At 41.8% G+C, this 21171-nt stretch overlaps 5 protein-coding genes and 1 pseudogene across 6 annotated transcripts; 4 read left to right on the top strand and 2 right to left on the bottom strand.

The window, feature by feature from the left end:
- Positions 1-964: 964 nt before the first annotated feature.
- On the top strand, positions 965-3171 carry LOC134186041 (uncharacterized). Its single transcript, XM_062653948.1, has 2 exons — positions 965-2305; positions 2362-3171. The coding sequence occupies exon 1, from the start codon at positions 982-984 to the stop codon at positions 2176-2178; it is 1197 nt and encodes a 398-aa protein (XP_062509932.1). The 5' UTR covers positions 965-981; the 3' UTR covers positions 2179-2305; positions 2362-3171.
- A 1159-nt stretch (positions 3172-4330) lies between these two features.
- On the top strand, positions 4331-5013 carry LOC134185390 (uncharacterized). Its single transcript, XM_062653171.1, has one exon. The coding sequence runs from the start codon at positions 4333-4335 to the stop codon at positions 5011-5013; it is 681 nt and encodes a 226-aa protein (XP_062509155.1). The 5' UTR covers positions 4331-4332.
- Positions 5014-5419: 406 nt separating this feature from the next.
- LOC134185389 (transcription factor Adf-1-like) lies at positions 5420-7736 on the top strand. Its single transcript, XM_062653169.1, has 2 exons — positions 5420-5712; positions 7643-7736. Exons 1-2 carry the CDS (start codon positions 5420-5422, stop codon positions 7734-7736), a joined length of 387 nt encoding a protein of 128 aa, XP_062509153.1.
- A 420-nt stretch (positions 7737-8156) lies between these two features.
- On the bottom strand, positions 8157-9885 carry LOC134185388 (uncharacterized; annotated as a pseudogene).
- A 1251-nt stretch (positions 9886-11136) lies between these two features.
- On the top strand, positions 11137-12621 carry LOC134185387 (NXPE family member 4-like). The gene has a single exon (XM_062653168.1). It carries the CDS (start codon positions 11137-11139, stop codon positions 12619-12621), a length of 1485 nt encoding a protein of 494 aa, XP_062509152.1.
- A 342-nt stretch (positions 12622-12963) lies between these two features.
- On the bottom strand, positions 12964-13798 carry LOC134186210 (receptor-type tyrosine-protein phosphatase alpha-like). Of its 2 annotated transcripts, XM_062654127.1 has the most exons (4): positions 13710-13798; positions 13454-13606; positions 13261-13393; positions 12964-13191 (listed from the first exon to the last, which is right to left on the bottom strand). In XM_062654127.1, the coding sequence occupies exons 2-4, from the start codon at positions 13516-13518 to the stop codon at positions 13117-13119; spliced, it is 273 nt and encodes a 90-aa protein (XP_062510111.1). In that variant the 5' UTR covers positions 13519-13606; positions 13710-13798; the 3' UTR covers positions 12964-13116. The 2 variants fall into 2 exon arrangements, with proteins under 2 accessions (XP_062510111.1, XP_062510109.1); XM_062654125.1 differs by lacking the exon at positions 13710-13798 and having other exon boundaries at positions 13454-13682.
- Between the last annotated feature and the right edge of the window lie 7373 nt (positions 13799-21171).

Below are 21171 nucleotides of genomic sequence, written 5' to 3'. Positions count from 1 at the left end.
CATCAAGGCAATCACCCTGGGAGATCGTCTGTGATGTTTCTACCAATGATTGACATGAATCCCAGTAATGTCACATGTGTCTACTCAACACTGAAATATGTATGTAAGCATGCACGTCGCCACAATGTTACACCTGTTATCACGTTTGATCAACCACTATTTTGGAAGTCTCTAATGATTATTGTAACTGAGCCAGTGGGAAGTGAATTGAAAGATATTGTCCTTCGTCTGGGAGGTTTTCATATAGAAATGAGTTACCTTGGGTGTATTGGCCATCTCATGGCTGCATCTGGATTACAAGAATTGCTGCACTTGATTTACGCACCCAATGCAGTAATACACATGCTTACTGGCAAGGCAATTTCTCGAGCAGTACGGGCACATCTTATTGTTGATGCAGTCCTCAGTGCCTTGGTGCTGGCCAAAACGTTTAATGTGCCTTTACCCAGAAGTTCAGATGACCCAGAAACTGGGAATGTGGAAACAGAAGAGATTTTAGAAGCTACAACTTCATCACACGAAAAGTCTGCTAGACATCCAGACCTGGATGAAGCTGCTGTTCTCTATGAGAAGGTGATGCAGGGTTTAATGTCTGCAGATCAAGTTTGCCAGTCTGGTGTCCTAACCAGAATCGGTGATGCTGTTCAAAGAGAAACCGAATCCATGAAGTCATCTAGGACTGCTACAATTTGGTTGCAGTACATGGATATGGTTGATATACTTCGCAAGTATATCTGAGCAGAGCGTACTGGCAACTGGGAATTGCATCTCCAAACTGTTTCAGAAATGCTCCCTTACTTGGCCGCATGTGGGCACAACCACTACACAAAGTCTGCATGGATATATCTGCAGCGAATGTCTAATCTCCGCAATGATCATCCAGATGTGTATCAACATTTTTTAGAAGGTCTTCATGTGGTGAGACGAAGTGATCGTTATTGGGCTGGCTTGTCCTCGGATCTCATCATCGAGCAGGTGCTCATGAGAAGCCTGAAGACCAGCGGGGGTCTCACAAGAGGACGAGGGATGACCGAGCAGCAACGCTTGACATGGTTGTTGTCTAAGCCAGCTTGTGCTGACGTGAACTGTGCCATGCAAGAGCTGACTGGGGTTAGCTACAACACAGGAGAGCAAAACAAAGATATAACCAAGGCTAGACAAGCTCGTGACTGGAAAGATACCCACAAAATTCTCAAGTATCTTCGAGATATGAACCCCTTCACTTCCGATACCAGTCTAAAAAGCATCTCCACAGGAGTACATGCACACAGCACCGTCAATGTTGACAAAGCAAAAGATGTTGGAAATGCAATTCTGATTAGCATGGAGGGGAAGACTGCTGCAGAATATAATTTCAAGAGGAAAGACCAGGTCATCACTCTAGACACGAAGAATGCAGTCAAGGTTGATGGCATTGAAGTGCAGATTGACACACAACTTCTTTTCCAGAGACTCACGATAATTGCTGCAAAGGCAACTGAAAATTTAGAAGATGTCTTCAGGTATGAGCTATGCAGTTATCCACCAGCCCTCTTTGACTCATCACTACTTCTTCGGGAGCCACAGAAGCCAGTGCTGGCAAATGCCATCTGGAATCTATTGGCACCAGACATTTCTGAGATATCTGGAGAAGTCCAGTATGTGCTGGATGGCGGTGCGCTCATTCACCGCATCCCATGGACGCGAGGGGCAACTTACCAAGAGATATGCTCAGTGTACACAAGGTATGTCTCAAAAAAGTATGGAGAAGCAGTTGTCGTGTTTGATGGTTACAGTGGCAAATCCACGAAAGACACAACGCATGAAAGGCGAACAAAAGGGCATGCTGGAGTAACTGTAGCATTTACCAGCAATATGCAGCTTACAATGTCGAAGGCTAAGTTTTTGGCCAACAAGACCAACAAGCAGCAGTTCATCAAAATGCTCGGAGATCAACTAGAGATGAAAAACTGCAAAGTGCATCATGCTCCAGGGAATGCTGATTTGCTAATTGTACAAAAATCAGTGGAGTCTGCTATAATGTCGACCACTATCCTGGTTGGTGATGACACAGACCTTCTTATCCTGTTGTGCTATCACTCAAGCTTGCACTCTCACAGAGTGTTTTCCGACCAGAGCCAAAGAAGAGCACAAAGAAACCGCGCGTGTGGAACATCCAGGTTGTCAAGGACCAGCTAGGCCCTGAAATATGCACTCACATGCTCTATCTGCATGCCATCCTTGGATGTGATACAACCTCCCACCTGTATGGCATTGGAAAAGGAACTTCCCTTAAGAAGTTCAAATCAAGTACACACTTTCAAGAGTAAGCTAAGGTGTTCGATGCACAGTCAGCTTTTCCTGAAGATGTTGTTGTTGCAGGGGAGCAAGCATTGGTTTGTTTATACAATGGAAAACCTGCAGAAAGACTTGATTCGCTGCGTTATACGCATTTCTGCGAGAAGGTGGCTACTAAAACATCTCATATTCAACCACAGACTCTGCCACCTACTTCAGCTGCAGCAAAGTACCACAGTCTCCGTGTATACTTTCAGATACAACAATGGAAAGGTTCTGGTGTTGTACTTACGCCGGTAGAATGGGGGTGGAGAGAGAGTGAAGAAGGACTTAAGCCAGTCCAGACTGACTTGCCTCCAGCTCCTGATGAGCTCCTACGTATCATAAGGTGTAATTGTCAGACTGATTGCAGTACATTAAGGTGTACATGCAAGAAGCACAATGTGAAATGCTCCCCTGCCTGTGGCAACTGCAGAGGATCTGACTGTATAAACTCAGACTGGCTGACATATGAAGAAGGTGTTGATGTTGATGATCATAATGATGATGATGAAGAAGAAGACAATAACAATGATTGAATACATAATAATTATTGACTATAGTAACTATTACATCTCATAAATCTTCTATCTACTTATTATACTATAGCCTTTACAATTAAGTAGTTGAAAAAACACGAAAAGTTTAAACTAATTTACAATCCTACTAAAACATTGGTATATATACAATAAAAGATGGTGTAGAATCGGCAATGAGTATGTTAGCAGATGACCACTTTTTTGACACTTTCCCCTGCAGATATTCCTTAAGACTTTTAGTATGTTATAGAGGACACTTTTCTGTATACAAAACACTTGAAAAAGTTTGTATTGCAATTAGTTTAAGGTTGACTCAAAATTTGTCACAAAATGCCTGGACTAAGCTATAGACTACCTAGAAACAACGCGGAACGTCTTACAAGTCTGGTTACCCCAAATGGGTTCCCAGGTGGCATGATTTCACTCGCCAAAACTAATCCATCGCAGCAGTCTCTTAGCCTCGAGAAGCCATACTCAAGAAATGGCTTCCTACGATTCTCTACGCAGGCAAAGTCTCTCACAAGATGCACGAAATGGTAAGTAGTAAACTTACTTACAAAACCTAGTCAATGCCAAGATGATCTACGGTTCATAAGCAGACCCAGAAATCTGGACTTTGTGCAGTGTAATATTAACTCTCGAGATTGCGCATGCTTTAGAAGCTCCGCCCCCAAATATCGCATGACGACAAGACGAAAGTGCAAGACAATATTGTCCCGCACTATAGGCAAAAGACGCTCCAAGTGTGACATACGTACAGCAAACCACTTTGGTTCCGCTTACCAACAGAAACTAGTTAGACAACCGCAGCTTTACCAAACGACAGTACCGCGTTCATGTTAGCGAAGACGATGAGCCAGACCAAACCAAGTAATGCAGTTACCTGCATGTTGACAATCACACTGCATGGCCGCGACACTAGAGCTGGATACACAACCCACTCACTCTCTTAGTTAATTAATTCAAAACAGCACATTGAGGAATTTGTTGTAGTTGCAAACAACGATCGAAGCAGCTGCCTCTCTGTTAGTTAACTAGGAGACGGAGTGACACAACGACTATTGTTGTGTTAAATTTGTCGCTTCTAGAGCACGATTCCTACGACAGGAAGATCCAGAGAAAAGGTCTAGCTGCATGTTAGCGAAAATCCGTCGGACGGACGTATCTAGCTAGATGAGCTAACTAAGGCCCCGGTCACACTACGTCAGGATTGGCGGCGACGTTTGCGTTAGGGCGGTCACACTTGCTTTTCTCATGACGTTATCAAAACGTAACGTGAACGCCACTGTAAACGTGAACGTGGTGTTGACTCCCACGTTCACGTCGGCGTTGATCTACGTTGCGTGGGCGTTTCTGTAGTGTCGGAAGGTGCTATTGTCACTGTTGTCACCTTCGCGTACGTCTGCAACACTCATTCTAGGGTATTTGACCTACTGACACTTTGCAATTGGTTCGTTTGTTGTGCCGTTGTGTCATGATGCCGACAAGCAGAGATAGTAAACGCTGGTTTTTCGTTTTCCTGCTGTTCTCGTCTGGCGTACCGCGAGCTGAAATACCATCATATGACAACTTTCTTCGCTATGGTTTCCGACTTACATCTGTGAAGACCGGGTTTCCTAGGAAATTGATGCCGCCTTCTGTTTTGCACAGCACGGATATGTGGATGAATCCCTATGTGTGGCAATTAGTGAAGCAGCTCAGGCGTCAGCGACGATTTTGGACAGCACCTAGAGGTGCTGGATTTTGGGAGAAGGATGTGCAAGGTACGTGGAGGGAACATGGGCTTGCTTTTCCTGATTGGGAAGACAAACAGTATCTGGACAGATACAGAGTCACAAAAGCAACATTCCGGTTTCTATCTACACGATACGGCTGGCGTCTACAAAAGCAAAACACCAATTTGAGGAAACCAATAAATGCAGACAAGCGCTTTGCAATTACTCTACACTGGCTTGCTCATTCAACGTCTTTTTCAGGACTATCTATAATCTACCGAGTTGCAAAGGCCTCTATTGTGTCAATTGTGCACGAGGGAATGTATGTGTTGCGTCGGTTTCTAGTTCCAGATTCTATTCGTTTTCCCACTGGAGATGAACCGGACCAAGTTATTGCTGACTTTGAAGCACTCTGTTGTTTGCCTCAGTGTGGTGGAGCATAAGATGGACTTTTATGCAAATAAAAAACCTAGCAAATTTGGAGACAGCTATTACTGCTACAAAAGATTTCATAGCATCATAGTGCTGGGGTGTGTTGATGCCAGAGGAATATTTATTTCAGTCAACTCTGGTCAGCCAGGGTCTGTTGGAGACTCATACACATTGAGCAATAAAAACAGCAAAGTTAGGCCATGCTAAAGCCTGGTTCACAATATTGACGCCAACGTCGACGTCAACGCAGCGTCGTGACGTCCAGGTGGACGTCGTATTGTGAAAAGTGGCGCGGCGTCATGACGTCGGAATATTCCAGCGTCAAAAACCGGAAGTGGTCAGCGTCAATGTAACCACGTGGGCATTTTTAGCGAATTAGCAGAGCTGTAAGCATCCCGGATTTAGTTTCCCGCTAGAATGGAAGAAACATTGATTGAGGCTGTGAGGCAGCAGACTGCCATTTGGCAGATAACTTCCCACTCCTACAGAGACATTAGAGTTAAGGAGAACGCATGGAAGGAAGTTGCCAGGGAATTGGACATCTCCGTTGAGCTGGCAATGAAGAAGTGGATTTCTCTCAGAGACAGATTTGTAAGGGAGCTGAAGAAAACCACGCACCGTGTCTTTGGTGACAGTGGACCACCAACTACTTCCTCGTGGAAGTATTTTGAGATTTTGATGTTCCTGGCTGACACGATGAAGCACCAACAGTGAGTCAATCTAGACTACATCATCTGCTGTTCTTTCCACACACATAAGTTGGCTTATAACCTGTCTGCAGCTCGATGCCTTTTGTCTATGCCCTCTGCTTGCCTTTCTGTCCGTCTGTCTATGAATCTGGTTGTTTCTGTTTCTGTGTGTCAATGTGCTTCCCTGCATGGGCATGTACATGTCTGCTGTCTGTCACTGTGTTTATCTAGAGGTGTGTATATCTGTCTGTATGTCTGCCTTTCTAGTTTCTGCCTTTCCAGTTGCTATTTGGCAATTTTCGTATCTAAGATGTAGGTGTCTAGATAACTGTGTAGAATAATATATGATTGCCAGAATCAAATTCTAAAACTGACACAAACTTTTCTTTGGCAACATATGGAGAGGTCGGGACATGTCTTTCAGAGACAGATGACCAAAGGTAATAATAATAATAATAATAATAATAACAAAACAACAACAATAATAATAATACACACAACATACAGTATATTTGAACAGATTTGCACTACGTCCATACTGCTACATATGCAATGAAACACTAAGCACTGAAACTAGAGTGTTTGTTCTAGCAACATCTGCTATAAATGCAATAAGATACTAATAAGGGTATTAGAGAAAACTATTTTGTAAGCAAAGAAAGTTACTAATGAGTTTGTGAACTAGGCAGCTAGTGGCCACAGCTTGCTCGATGCCTCCTTCATATTTGCATTTGTTGTGTATCCTCTCAAGCACATGACCGCAGATCTAATAAGAGCATAGCAGATTCTGGAGCGAAGCCAGTGTGACTGTCATGTTGTATGTGGAATGAAGCGTTTCACCTAACATTGATGCAAAATGCTTCAAGGTGTTTGTGTTTGTAAGTAGCTTACTGCATCGTCCTGTGCATGAGAATACTATAGGTGTAAAAGACGCATGCTCTATCTGTCAAATTCATTCATATTTTCCGTGCTGGCTCACTTGCCAGGTTGGTGGGCGCCCAGATGGGGGTAAAGACCCCACTTGCCCATCATGAAGGGGCATAACGACACATAATAAATAATAATAATAACAACAATAATTACGGTAGGAAACGAGAATAAAACTACTCCATCTGCTCTGTGGCATCATTTCTTATGAGTGCTTTTGTTTGAAATATTATAGCTGTATCAGAGATGGGTGCTCTGCCATGGAACGTGATCTTGACAAATCATCATCTAGCCAACCTTCCTCTTACCAATGTGACAACCAAACTTCTCACCATCCCAACTCTAGTCAAACATCATCATCCCCGTCTCTAGATTCTTTCTCTACCCCTCCCCCTCCCCCTCCCCCGTCCTCTGATCTCCCATCCTCTGATCTCCCATCCAAAAGAGGCAAAAGGGTGAAGAGAGGCTATGAAGTTGATGAAGCTATCATCCATCATTTCCAAACCAAAAAACCCAAATGGATGAGGATCATCATTTTGGACTGCATGTTGCAGCCAGGCTACGGAAATTGGACGGACGAAGGAAAGCCTTAGCTACAATGAAAGTACACCAAGCGCTAACAGAAGTTGAATACGATCTATACTTCAGTCCCACGCAGCAGCATGAACCTGCGAACAATTTGATTTTCCTTCCAGAACAGCACCCACAACAGCACCATACATCATCATCAATCTATACAGAGTTCCCATCCAACACATACACAACCTGAGCTCTCTACAGGCTGCTCACAAACTGGCTTTTTTAAAAGCCATTAATCGCTTCAAAGAGATTTGAATCTAAGCAAATAAGTAACTAAATACCCTTTCTAAAGGTACCTAATACCCTTTCTTTAAATGTTTCAAACTACTACCATGGTGGAATGAAGAAGTTGCAGTAGTGGAAAGCTATGACATTCATGCAATGTACATGAATGACGACCAAAGCATAAGTTCTGCTCTCTCTGATCTATATTGTTGGCTTTTAGAAAAGCCGGTTTTAATTCACTCTTTACATCTAGTGATAAGATGTTCGATGAATGTGATGGTACTGCCAATCAACTTGTCCTTGGGGAGACATGAAATAGTTGCTGAAGCACTCTCGTACTTCAGCTGCTGATTGACTAAATCTATTGCTCCCAACTTGCCCTACTCTTTCTAATCCCCCTTCAGCCCTTACTTCAGCCCTCCAACTTCCTTCCACTACATTCCCTACACTATCTTCTGCATCGCTAAAACCAACTGGGCAATAGACTGTAGATTCGGTGATCCATAGGAAATTATGGAGAGCAATGACAGCTTTAGTAAAAGTTACTACATGTTCAGGTTGAGCAACGATAGGCTTTCTAAAAAGTTGCCACCTAGCTGTCAGAATTCCAAAAGAGTTTTCAATGATCCTTCGAGCTCGACTAAGACGGTAATTAAACACAGCCTTTGCATCTGGCAGATTCCTGCATAGGTAGGGCCAAAGCATGTGTGTCCGTAGAGGAAATGCTTCGTCGCCTACAAATACATATGGAGCCCTTGTCCGAATGCTGACTGAGCAAGAACACCTCCATCACTATGCCGACCACTATCTCCTACATCAACTATTAGGAAGCGATAATGTGCATCGCAAACAGCCATAAGGACAATAGAGTGGGTCCCTTTATAATTGTAGTACACGGACCCAGCACCAGCTGGCGCTTGAATCACAACATGTTTTCCGTCAATTGCTCCAATGCAATTCGGAAAATTCCAAATCTTTTCAAAATCAGTTGCCATTCCTTTCCACTCTTCTTCATTTGATGGTGCTTTAACATAGTGAGGTTGCAACACTTCCCAGAGTACAGTGCAAGTGTCTCTTATGATTCTGCAAACTGTCGAGCGACCAACTCTGAAATTAAAGGAAAGAGACACTTGAGAGCTTCCTGTTCCTAGATACCTCAATGTCATAGCCAACCTATGTAAAACACAGCAATCAATAGCCTCAAACACTCTAAATGCTCTAGGAGTCAAAAGCAGTTTCTATCGCACAAATAAAGAACCAACCAGACACACAGATAAACAGACAGCAGACAGATAAACAGACAGACAGATAGACAGACAGACAGATAGACAGACAGACAGACAGACAACCTGTGAGAAGCAAGCTTGCCGCTCTAAACTGGCAGTTTTCATCTCCTTGGACACAGAGGGGCAAATGATTTGCAGGGCCATCACAAGGGTACAGATAAACAGGACTCTGCAACAATACCTGAAATTCTGCCCATCATGATTTTAGGATTTACAGCCATTGTCTTGATTAAAGAATAGAGTAACCCGGATAAAGATAGGATGCTTGTTTGCAATTTTCAGTTTGGGTACCTCTATGTTACAAGCAAGCACACACAAGCATAAATGGCACAAAGTAGCACGCCCAATCTGGCAGTAATTAATTAGGAAAAGACAAATATGCTGATTGAACATGTTTTAGATGCAAGAACATTATGAGGTTTAATGATTTTGCATGTACTTTCTCATCTCATGAAGTCATCCTAATACTACAGGTCTGATACTTGAATCTTTGACAGAATTTCTTGGTATATATCTACTATGCTAGGAAATGTAGTATGCATACCCAATTAGGATATTTCGTACAAATAAATACCTGATCTACCAAATTTTCAAAATATATTACAATTTTAGTATCAAATTCTCCCTCCAATACATTGAGTATTGTACCAGATTTCTTAGCATATCAGGTATTTGTACTAGACAACATACATACCACATTTCCTAGGACATCCAGTGTGGCGCCGTCCCAGATTTCCTGGCCTGCTACTGACAGAGTTAAATTAAAGTACCGGTTTTCCTAGAGCTGTACTTATTCTTCTAGGCAGGCAGGCACACAGACATACAGACAGACAGGAAAGCACAGAGTTCGAATTACAGTATAATGATCTAGGATACCTTTCAGCTGGAGAGATTTCTGCTCTTGTTCCACTTCGGTAGGACCTTGTTGTTAGTGAAGGGGTCACTTTCTCGACAAGACAATCGAACGTCTCCTTGGACATTCTCAAAAAAAACGGAAATGGCTTTCCGGGTCGTTACGGCGCAGTTCTTGTAGTAACTGGTGAAAATCACCTTGTTGGCGCGTTTGCTGAAATATTGGACGTACCCACATACGACTTCGGTGTTTTGATTTGGCCTTCTTGCGTCTACGTCGCAAGTGAAGCAGCAAGAGAAGATCATCATCGGAATCGTTGTCCATGACTGGCCACGCGTGCGCGATCTGACTCGATACCCCAGACCAACCTTGACGCACAACTTCGTGGACGTCAAGATATTGTAAACAGGACGACGCTGACGTCGGCGTCACGACGTCGAGTTGACGACGACGTTGGCGCGGACGTCGACGTCGGCGTCAATATTGTGAACTAGGCTTAATTTGGCAGCTTCCTCATCAAGCGCAATATCGGCATCATCTGTTTCACGCCACGTTTCTTTTGGAAGACGATACTGCGCATAGATCCCTTTCGCTTTCTTGACAATGCTGTCTATTCTAGTGCGCACCTCCGACTCCGAGAAATGTTGAAGACTGACTTGATCGCAGTAGTCAGTCATTCAGCTGCTGGGTGACAATCTTCTCCTTGGATTTTTTGTCATCATTTTGCCGTCATATTTGCCAAGTACATCAGCCAACAGCCCTATCAGTTTTGCTTCCGCGTTTGGCGACCAAATGACTTTCTGCTTCCTAGTAGCTGCAGCTGTTGACTTTCCACGATCCGCAGACATGGCGCTCGTTGACGTTCGATCAAAACAAATGAACCAATTGCAAAGTCTCAGCAGGTCAAATACCCTAGAACGAGTGTTGCAGACGTACGCGAAGGTGACAACAGCGACAATGGCACCTTCCAACACTAAAGAAACGCCCACGCAACGTACCTATGTACATCAACGCCGACGTGAACGTGGGAGTCAACAAATACGCTCTACAAGTGTGACCGCACATTTACGTTTGCATGTAATTAGACAAAACGCGTGAAACGCAAACACAAACGTCGCCGCCAGTCCTGACTTAGTGCGACCGGCGCCTAACGGCATATGTAAACGTCGACGCCGGACGAATGTATTATCTAAATGCATTAGTTCGAGCAATGAATGTGTAGCCATACGTCCGTCCAACGGCTAGATCTTTTCTCTTCCAGTCGTAGGAGTCGTGCTCTAGAAGCTACAACTTCAACGTTAACACAACAATATCGACGCCGTTGAGCTGTACAACACAGCTGCCTACGTCATACTAATCGATCTGAGCGACGCCTGTTTCAAAAATATGTCTACCTGTTCGAGATTCTTACTCTATTGGCCGTTATGGACAGCTTTACTACTTGGAATTAGTATCTTCACTTTCTCACGAACTCGATCTTCTCAGTATGCTAATTCACCTTCGATAAAACAAGTCAGCTGGGTTAGAAAGACAGTGCAATCGCTATTCATTGAGACCAAAACAGTGAGTAACTTCATGGCCACTTCTCATGAATCCGAAACCGCGGCAGCGACTTCTTCCTGGAACATTGTATCAGAGGTCATCACTGTAGGCAGACCGTTCTATGTATTACTAACAGCTCGTGACACAAAAGGCAACAAGAAGAGAACAGGAGGAGATATGTTTAACGCAGTATTGAGAGGTAAGGTAGGGAGTGTTCCTACTTCTGTTGCTGGTGAAGTCACAGATTTTTCCAATGGCTCATATCTCATCACGTTTGTTCCACCTTGCAGTGGAAAAGCGAGTATAGACGTTAGGTTGTGGCTGAGCAGTCATATTGTGGATGTGGTAAAAGCTACTATTGACGCTAACTACATTTTCTCATGCACTTTTGGAAACAATCGCGGCATTAACATAAAGTACGTAGGTCCACATTCACGAGATAGTCTATTGAAGATACAAGCCACCGCTCGCAAAACAGACAGCATTGCAGTAAGAGTGTGTCACATGGATGGCAAACCTGATCGACTCCCTCGATTCGACTCATCGTGTGATATGAAATTTCGATATAAATATGATTGGTATGGAGTCTGTGAAGGTCCACATTCACCAAATTCTACAGCCTGTGACTCTATTCAATGGTGTGTTTATCACAATAAGATGATGTACAACAACGAAGCAGAATCTGCCAGGGGACGTAGACACACAGGTGCAGTGACTTCAAAAGTAAAGTCTATTTTGATATTAAATGGTGATAAACCAACAACAACAGAATTCAGCAAAGAAATTTGCAAGCGACAGCCTTTTGTTAAACCAACAGGTTATTGGCTTGGCAATCGATGGATCAATAGAGACTGTTCTTTCCAATGTGATACTAAAGAGAAGTGGTGGAAATGTCTCACAAACAGAGAATTATACCTAATAGGAGACTCTACAGTCAGACAACTGCACATAGTCGTTCTTTCATCGATTGGCCTGATGCAACCAAAGTTGAGTTTGTACATTCCGGAAAATTTGTTGAACACGTATGTAAAGAAATACAATGCAACAATCAGATATCGACTACATGGTCTTCCATTGCAGACTACACTTGGCATGAACTTCACCGGCGCTACATTTGTAGCAGATACAATCGATGCTATTCAAGCAAATGGAAATGAGATAATCCTAATAAGCACAATACAGCATTTCCTACTCTTACCACCGGACATATTTCGTCAACGCATGGAGCACATGGTGACCGCAGTCCGTCATCTAAGGCAGAGAAAGATGGGAAAGACAGTTCCAGTTATATTTAGCACAGGAAATCCACGAGGGTTCGACTCATTTCGTTTGAATTCTTATCGCATCAAGTGGTACAATCAGATTGTTGCAGAGACATTTGCAGCAGCCGATGTGGGTATTATTGTGTATGATGTATTTGACATGATGGCTTCAAGTGCAGATCCTCAAATGCCACATCAGTCACAACAGCGAATGGCTGTCAAGTTATCCCAAATACTTAGTCTAGCTTGTCAGTAATTTATGACTATTATTTCTAGTAAATATATTACTATAGGCCGTAGAAACTAAAATTGATATGAAAGTCACTCTCAATGTCTCGTGTATCTCTACATTCTACAAAAACATATCTGGTGTGGTATATTTCTGGTAAGGGAAAGGCATTCCTAGTGTATTATGCACAATATATGTATCTAGAAAGCTGCCCAGATTCATATCATCAACCCCTGCACGCAAGTTAATTTGTCTCATGTTCTAGATCGAAGGGTTGCTGTTCAACAGCCTACAATTCAAAAACACTAGAAAAAGAGTCCACAAAATAATGGCAGCTCAGCGCTCTAGCTACTAATAGTCCTGGCTATGTACCACACGCATATGATTCTTAACTACAAAACAACTAGACCTAAAAAGCAAAACCTACTAAAATATAAACGTCTGCACACCATGCAGCATGACTAAACGATTAGGTTAGCAAAAGAGTTCTAAGGCTAATCATTGCCTACAAGAACTGAAGAGTTACTTGAAGTTGGCATACGTGTCAAAGTTGTCAAGGTAGACCAGCAAAGCGTCATACATAAATCGATACTGTGTCTACAGAGGCAAACGTTTGTAAATTCGTGACATGTAAAATGGTAGACTCAAACATGCTGGTTGTCTCACCAAAGTCTGAACAAATTTGGATGTTATGGGCATCGATCTAACTTTCAGAAACACATCGACCACGCCCTCTACCTTCAAGAGCTCAACAAGCGACAGAATGCCACAGAACGTTCCGCTGCGACCAACACCATTGCTATATAAAAAGTCATGTTAGTTACTACATACTATTAGTCGTACTGTATTTGGTACTCACTTGCAATGAACGATTATGGTTTTGTTGCCAGTCCCTTGCTGCCATTTTTGCAACTGATCCTGCATGTCAATAGAGTTGCTCTACTGCTTTGGAATTACTGTTCTCCGGCCATGCTGTGTAGTGGAACTGGGTTATGACCTTTGACTGTGAACCCTGCCAGTACACAACACACATAATGTCAATCGTTCAGTGCCAATGCACTTTCAAGTATAGCTGTGGATCTTGCTCAGGTTAACTAAATTTGCGTATCACATACTCTCCCAGATTTGTCTCTTTCGACAACTGAACAGTGTACTGACCATACTGAGCACTGCCTGATGCTGGCCAATACTGGTGACACATCTCACACCATTTTCCAAAGTCTTCTGTAGTCTTAGCTAGTGGCTCTTGTGTAGTAATATACGCATCACGATGACGATAACCCTAAACAGCCAAATATTGATGTATCGACTGAAATCAATGTTAACACAATAAACAAATAGCATAGTCATACATCCAAGTAGCTGGCATTTACATGTATGTAGTCGGCTCCAGCCAGACTGTTCACATACTCACTGTCTTAGGATTCTGTTTCCTCCAGACGAAGAATAACTCCTGCACATCCACTGTAACCCGATGAGAAGTTCCCGCCGTGTTACCGGCTGGTAATTCCAGGCGAATTACGTTGTGAAAACATCGGTGTATTCGACGGGTATTTCAGCGGATTTCTGCTGTGACACCAGCTGGAACTACTCGTAATTACATTGGTACTGGTACGGTATACAGCGGACTAACGAGTAAATCCCTCTGGTATTCATCCAGGATTTCAACGGATTACAGCAGAGACACGCCAGGAATTGTATTGCAGTCTTGACATTTATTATTCTTATAATGCGGCTATTCCAACGTAAAGAAAGCTAGAATACGACATAGAATAACTACCGTCAACTGTTTTTCAAAGTCTAAAAACCGCTAGACATGATGATCTTCCGAAACACCATTTTCTGATTTTCTTCTTCTCGTACCGATTCTCTCAGCTGCGTACGTCCGTAGTCCGTCAAATTTCTCGAAGTTTTACGAAATCTTCTAGCCATTGCAGTGAAGTTAGATAGAGCTGCGATGCAGATAGCTGGAGCAAGAACTTATGACCGCCGCACAGTTGAAAATGCACAACAATGTTATTACTGCTGTTTGATCGGTCTAGAGGTAAGCGGTGGAATGAAGCGTCAATTACTCCTAGCAACTGCCCTGAAACTTGCTAATTGATTAAGCATTCCTGAACGTAGTTGTCTTGCCGACAAAGGATATGCTGTCTGTAAAGAAATGACTAAAAACATAAGCAACTATCGCATAAGCTTCTGGTACACGTACAATAGTGCACATTCTATATGAATCATAAATTCCATCTCTAGAGCGATGCCTAGACGAGCATCTAGACGTGGTAGATTGTTGACACTGTGGAAACAACGTTTAATAGTGTCATTCAATTTTCAAAAACCGTCCCACGGTTCTTTCGTAGATAATTCCGCGTGTTGTTACATGTAAATCAAAGGAAAGCGCGTTGTACGAGCTAATCACGTTCACGTCCGTGATCCGGTCGTGCAGGTCAGTAACACGCCGTGAAAGGTCTGAGCTGCACGGTGACACGCCGTGAAAAAACCGAGGTTCACGGAAACACGTCGGGAAACCAGCTGAGGTGCACGGATCCGTGATCATAACTACCGGACACGGCAGCGTAATACCGCCGATATCTATGGCACGTGATTATGGCGCGCGATGTGTGTCATAATTCCGTCGGCTGGGCTGCGCTAACTCGTCGGCTGGGCTGCGCTAACTCGTCGGCTGGGCTGAGATATCATGTTTCCACAACTAATTTGCATCTCAGCCCAGCCGACGACACGCGTCAAGTGTGTCATAATTCCGTCGGCTGGGCTGCGATATCATATTACATACACGTTCTCCTCCTAGCCCATGGACGTAGCACGCGTAAATTGTGTCAAATTTTCCTCGGCTGGGCTATCCTAACTTGTTGCACTCGTCGGCTGGGCTATCCTAGCATGTTCCACTTGTCATTTGATATCTCAGCCCAGCCGACGAGAAGCGCGTCAACTGTGTCAAATATACCGTCGGAAGTGAGATCGCCGTATGGTAACTGCCCTCAGAAACAGGGAATGGGTTCCAATGACGCATGCGCACGCGCACGATATAGCATTGCGCACGTTAGAGCATTGCACGATATAGCGTTGCGCAGACACTGCGTAGTGTAGGCTTTAGCAGGTCGATTGCAAGTGTAAGTGTCAGTCGATCTCTTGTTTTACATTTCATTTAGCGTGTAAAAATATTGTTGTCTAAAATCAGCAAAATCTTAATTAATTAATTGTAAGTCTCAGTGTAGAAGCCTAGAATCATATTTGGACTTTGAGATACTTTTTCAAGGCAAATAAATACAATAAAATGTTCACTTTCAATCACGTACCTACCTTATTTTAATTTTTATAATTAGTTAATTAAACAGCTATAGTAAAGGGTGTAGTAAAGCAGAATTTGAAAACGCGATGATACAAGATAGACAGATCTATATAATTAATAATAATTAATAAAAGTAGAGCATAATTATAATATTGTCTTAAAGCTTCTGCATGCGCCTGGTAGCCCCATAAACTAGCAATTGAATGCAAAATAATTTCCTTTGTATATACCATGGAATCTTTGCCCAATCGTTTGATCAATTTGACTACTTTATAACGCACTATATTGGGCGATATAAAAAATGAACTAACATAACCTACATTTGCAGGCCATGATCCAGATGGGGTTTAGTGGGTTTAGGGGGTTGCAACCCCTCTTTTCCAATAGGCGTGGTTTAACAATTTCATATAATTTCATTAAAAAGAAAAAATTAGTAATGCTATAAATAACTGCTACCAGGTCAACCCCCTCTTTCAAAAATTCCTGGATCCGGGCATGCATTTGACTATCATTTTCAGCAAGAATTGCTCATGTCTATACATAGCATTTGCATGCGTCAGGTAGCCAAAATTGTTTACAATAATTTCTATTTTTTATTTAAAATTTAATTAATTGCATATACGATAACTACCACAGATGCTAATTAGTGTACGTAACCGCAGAATATTTCCTTTACATATACCATGAAATCCTTGCACAATCGTCTGATCAATTTGACTACTCTAGAACGCATTATATCGGGCGAGATATTCACTAACATAACCTACACTTGACTATTATTTTCTGCACAAATTACTCGTGTTTAGCTATACAAAGCTTCTGCATGGGTCTGGTAGCTCCATAAACTAAGAATTGAATGCAGAATATTTCCTTTATATATACCATGAAATCTTTGCCCAATCGTTTAATCAATTTGATAACACACTTTATAACATATCACGTGACCTTTAGGTGCGCTCATTGGTCCATTGCAGGTGCTATATCAGCGATACAACACTTAGGTCGCAATCTAACACCTGAGGTCAACGATATAACACCACTTCCCAGAATTAACGAACAATAATCATTTATTCAATTAAGGCTGCACTAAACGGTTACGTTGATATATTATAAATCAATTATAACTTCTAATTATCGAGGTGCTAGGCTCTCACGGCTTCGGGTCCTAGATATAACACGCCAACATCCCTACAACCCATGTTCTAGCTATTAATTATTTATAACGCACTCTAGCTGGCGAAATAGGAAAATTCCACTAGCATAGCCTACATTTGACTATCATTTTTAGCAAGAATTGCCCAGGTCTATACATAGCATCTGCATGCGTCAGGTAGCCATCTAGACTAGCAATTGAATGCAGAATATTTCCTTTATAAATACCATGAAATCCTTGCACAATCGTCTGATCAATTTGACTACTTTGTAGCGTATTACATCGGGCGAGATATTTAATTAACTAACATAACATACATTTGACTACATCATTCTAGCACGAATCACCATGTAACCAAAGCTTCTGCATGCGTCAGGTAGCCCTAGCCTATACACTAGCAATTGAATGCAGAACATTTCTTTTATCTAGACCATGAAATCTTTGCCCAATCGTCTGATCAATTTGACTACTTTATAACTCACTCTAGCGGGTGATTTGTGCGTGTCCGGATGGAGCATCTATCTAGGTGCTGTAGAACGGTATTAATAATTTTTTAGCTAATTGACTAATTAATAATGTAATTACAGTCTCCATAGATTGCCAAAAATATATTGTGTCTAACAGTTGTTTTTATAGATCTATGGTGTTTGCACAGTTACAGCAAGAAATGGTATTATTCATGTAATTAATACGCATATTTTCTTATCATCTGATCAATATCATAAATATGCATGGTTGGTGGAAATTATGAGCAGTTGAGAATTGAATTTGGTGTTCACGTTTTTGTAAAGAGGATGTTGCAGTTGTGACTGGCTGAAATAAGCACTCTTTCTGTATCGGACGGCGCTGCATTCAATGATGAGGGTTATGCTAACGACTCGTCAGCTAATCTACATCTACTAAGCATATAGATCCATCAAAGTGCACGGCTACACAGAAAGCAAAGACAAGATTTGATTAGGGTGGCTTACTATCACAGAAAGTAGAAAGTTGAAATTGAATTGGATAGTCAGTTTATATTTGCAACCTCTGAATGGGAAGTCTATGGGTAATGTCAGTATGCATGTGTGAGTAGACGCAACTATATGTGCCTTTTTGAATACACCTGTTAATTAGGCTGCAGCCCACTATTAATTAAACGTAAAGAAAGATAATTCGCACGCTGTTCAGTCAGTTGGAAGCAACTGCATTAGATTTTGCTTGTTTTTCGAATGTTCAATATTGCATTGATTCTCAACGGCTTTTTTACTTAGTTAATCAAAGGAATTCTTATTCAAATTGTATTTCTGCTGATCTGAGTTGTAAACACAAATATTAAGTTTGAAACGAATTGAATGTTACTTTCATGTAATACCAGAACTCCGAGTATTTGAAATCGGCCATTAAGTATAAACATATCTGATCACTACTTCTGCAAATGTGCAGTTTTTGAAGTAAAACGGCGCATACAAACTTGTACTGATGGTGGTAATATTTTGAATAGTTGATAGTTGATATTAATATCTCCATCCATATATAATAGTTATTTGGATGTCACTTTGGCTGCAAAGTGCTATGAATTACAATGTCTTCAAGTGGCTGGTAAAGATAACTTTAATCATGATAGTTCTAATTCAAATTGTTTTCTATTGATGACAGGAGTTGTTCAACACAAATATTAATATGAAGGAGTGAATGCTATCTTCATGTAATACCAGAGCAGAGCTCCCGATTATTTGAAATCAGCTCATATAGTATGAACACAGCTGATCACTACTTCTGCAAGTGTGCAGTTTTTGAAGTAAAACTGCACATACAAACTTGTACATACTGGTCGTGGTAATATTTTGAAATAGTTTGAATAGATGATATTAATATCTCCATCTACTGTCTCTTGCATAATTATAAATCCACCCTACGTAATGTACATTTCATCCTGTTTTTGACGGCATTGTCAGTCACAAAGAAGCTTTTAGGTTATATTTCCAACACAAAATTATTTGCTGTTTATCTGAGTCTAAATTCAAACCCCTTCACACCTTGAATAGAAAATGTAAATGTCCAAAGTTGAGGAAAAACATAACTATCTTCCTAAATCCTGTCCGCGCATGTGCTGTAACGTGAATATTTTATCACAGTAAACAAATTTGTGGCGTTTAGTGTAATTGGTTTATAAGCAAGAACTCGTTAATATTTAAACCATATGGCAAATGCAAAGTGAAAGTGACAAATCCTAGAATAGAGAAAACGTATGATGTGCAATTTGTTGTGATACAGAATGCGCAAAATTCAATTTTGGGCTCAGCTACTGTGCAACAGATGGGTTTGTTAACTGTTCACCATGAGATGATTCAGAAGATAGCCACTGACAAAGAGGTTAAGCCGAGGAGCAAAGAGCACACACACCCAATGCTGCAGAAGTATCATACAGTATTTGAGAAGGCAGTTGGTCTTCTAGGAAATGATCTACATCTAGATGTAGATCGATCAAGGAAACCAGTCCAGATGCCAGTGAGGCGCATCCCAGTTGCTATTAAAGGAAAGTTGAAAGCAGAACTTGATCGTCTTGAGAGGCTTGGTGTACTTGGAAGAATTGATGAGCCTACAGAAAGGGTATCGAGTTTAGTGATTGTCAAGAAACCCAATGGCAGTTTGCGATTATGTTTGGATCCAACCCATTAAATGCAGTTTTGAAAAGGAGCCATTATCAAATCCCAACGTTGGAAGATTTATTACCACAATTGGCTAATGCGAAAGTCTTCAGCGTTGCAGATGTCAGGAATGGGTACTGGCATGTTCCTCTTGATAGAGAGTCACAGAAACTCACCACGTTCGGTACATCTTTTGGGAGATACTGTTGGCGAAGAATGCCCTTTGGTATCTCAGTTGCACCAGAAATATTTCAACAACGGTTACAAGAGGCCATTGAAAGTCTAGATGGAGTGTTTGCAATTGCAGACGACATACTCATTGCAGGCAATGGCATTACATATGCAGAAGCAGTTAAGGATCTCGACAGGAAACTTGAGATGTTTTGAAACAATGTCAGAAGAAACAGATTTGTCTGAACAAGGATAAGTTTCGATTGAAATTAAGATCAGTAACATACATGTGTCATCTACTGACTGATGAAGGAATTAAACCAGATCCTAAGAAGGTAACAGAGATACATCAGATGTCGAAACCAACTGATGTTGCAGGAGTTAGACGCATGTTTGGTATGGTCACGTATTTGGCAAAATTTCTGCCACAACTGGCTACCATGTCAGAGCCTTTGCGACAGCTGACCAAACAAGATGTTGAGTGGATTTGGACTTATGAACATGACAAAGCGATGGACAGTATCAAGAAAGCAATCACACAGGTTCCAGTTCTCAAGTACTCTAATGACAAGGAAAGAGAAACTCTTCAGTGTGATTCCTCGGGACTAGGAATTGGAGTAGCACTAATGCAAAGAGGACAACCAGTGGCTTATGCCAGTCGAGCTTTAACTTCTACGGAGCAGCAATATGCGCAAATAGAAAAAGAACTGTTATCAATATTATTTGGTCTAGAGAGGTTTGACACATACACATTTGGACGGCAAGTTAGAATACAAACAGATCATAAACCTCTTGAAGTTTTGCACAAGAAACCGCTACACTCCGTTCCCAAACGATGGCAACGAATGTTTCTACGCATGCAGCGTTATGATGTGACCGTAGTCTACAGAAAAGGCAAGCACGTGTTCTTAGCAGATACCTTATCGAGAGCCTATGTAGCTGATGAAGGCAGTCATGCATGCCTTGATGGAGAAGTCCTACATCTGGATGATGAGGATGCAACAGAGTATCTACCTATGACCCGAACTAGTATTGAGATGTTACAGCAAGGAACACAGACAGATGAAACACTGATGCAGTTGAAGAATATGATTCAGAATGGATGGCCAGAGCACAAGAACAATGTTTCACAGTCAATCAGGCAGTATTATGATATTAGAGATGAGCTGTTGCATCAGAATGGTATCATCTTTAAAGGTGATAGAGTCATTGTTTCTCATAGCTTGAGAGCAGCAATGTTAGATAGAGTTCATTATGCTCATATAGGCATGAACGGCTGTCTGAGACGAGCCAAAAAGTGTATATACTGGCCCGGC

This window comes from Corticium candelabrum, chromosome 10 (assembly GCF_963422355.1).
Source record: "Corticium candelabrum chromosome 10, ooCorCand1.1, whole genome shotgun sequence".
Lineage (NCBI taxonomy): Eukaryota > Metazoa > Porifera > Homoscleromorpha > Homosclerophorida > Plakinidae > Corticium > Corticium candelabrum.
Note: the sequence above shows the minus strand (reverse complement) of the source record. Positions and strands in the feature narration are given on the sequence as shown.

What these genes read in the sequence shown, in the direction of transcription:
- LOC134186041 (XM_062653948.1), top strand. Translation starts at nt 982, where the DNA reads ATGAGAAGCCTGAAGACCAGCGGGGGTCTCACAAGAGGACGAGGGATG.
- LOC134185390 (XM_062653171.1), top strand. Translation starts at nt 4,333, where the DNA reads ATGCCGACAAGCAGAGATAGTAAACGCTGGTTTTTCGTTTTCCTGCTG.
- LOC134185389 (XM_062653169.1), top strand. Translation starts at nt 5,420, where the DNA reads ATGGAAGAAACATTGATTGAGGCTGTGAGGCAGCAGACTGCCATTTGG. An exon ending in GACACGATGAAGCACCAACA is followed by an intron (nt 5,713 to 7,642) that starts GTGAGTCAATCT and finishes GTTGGCTTTTAG; the next exon opens with AAAAGCCGGTTTTAATTCAC.
- LOC134185387 (XM_062653168.1), top strand. Translation starts at nt 11,137, where the DNA reads ATGGCCACTTCTCATGAATCCGAAACCGCGGCAGCGACTTCTTCCTGG.
- LOC134186210 (XM_062654127.1), bottom strand. Translation starts at nt 13,518, where the DNA reads ATGCAGGATCAGTTGCAAAAATGGCAGCAAGGGACTGGCAACAAAACC. An exon ending in ACCATAATCGTTCATTGCAA is followed by an intron (nt 13,394 to 13,453) that starts GTGAGTACCAAA and finishes CTTTTTATATAG; the next exon opens with CAATGGTGTTGGTCGCAGCG. An exon ending in CCAAATTTGTTCAGACTTTG is followed by an intron (nt 13,192 to 13,260) that starts GTGAGACAACCA and finishes TTGCCTCTGTAG; the next exon opens with ACACAGTATCGATTTATGTA.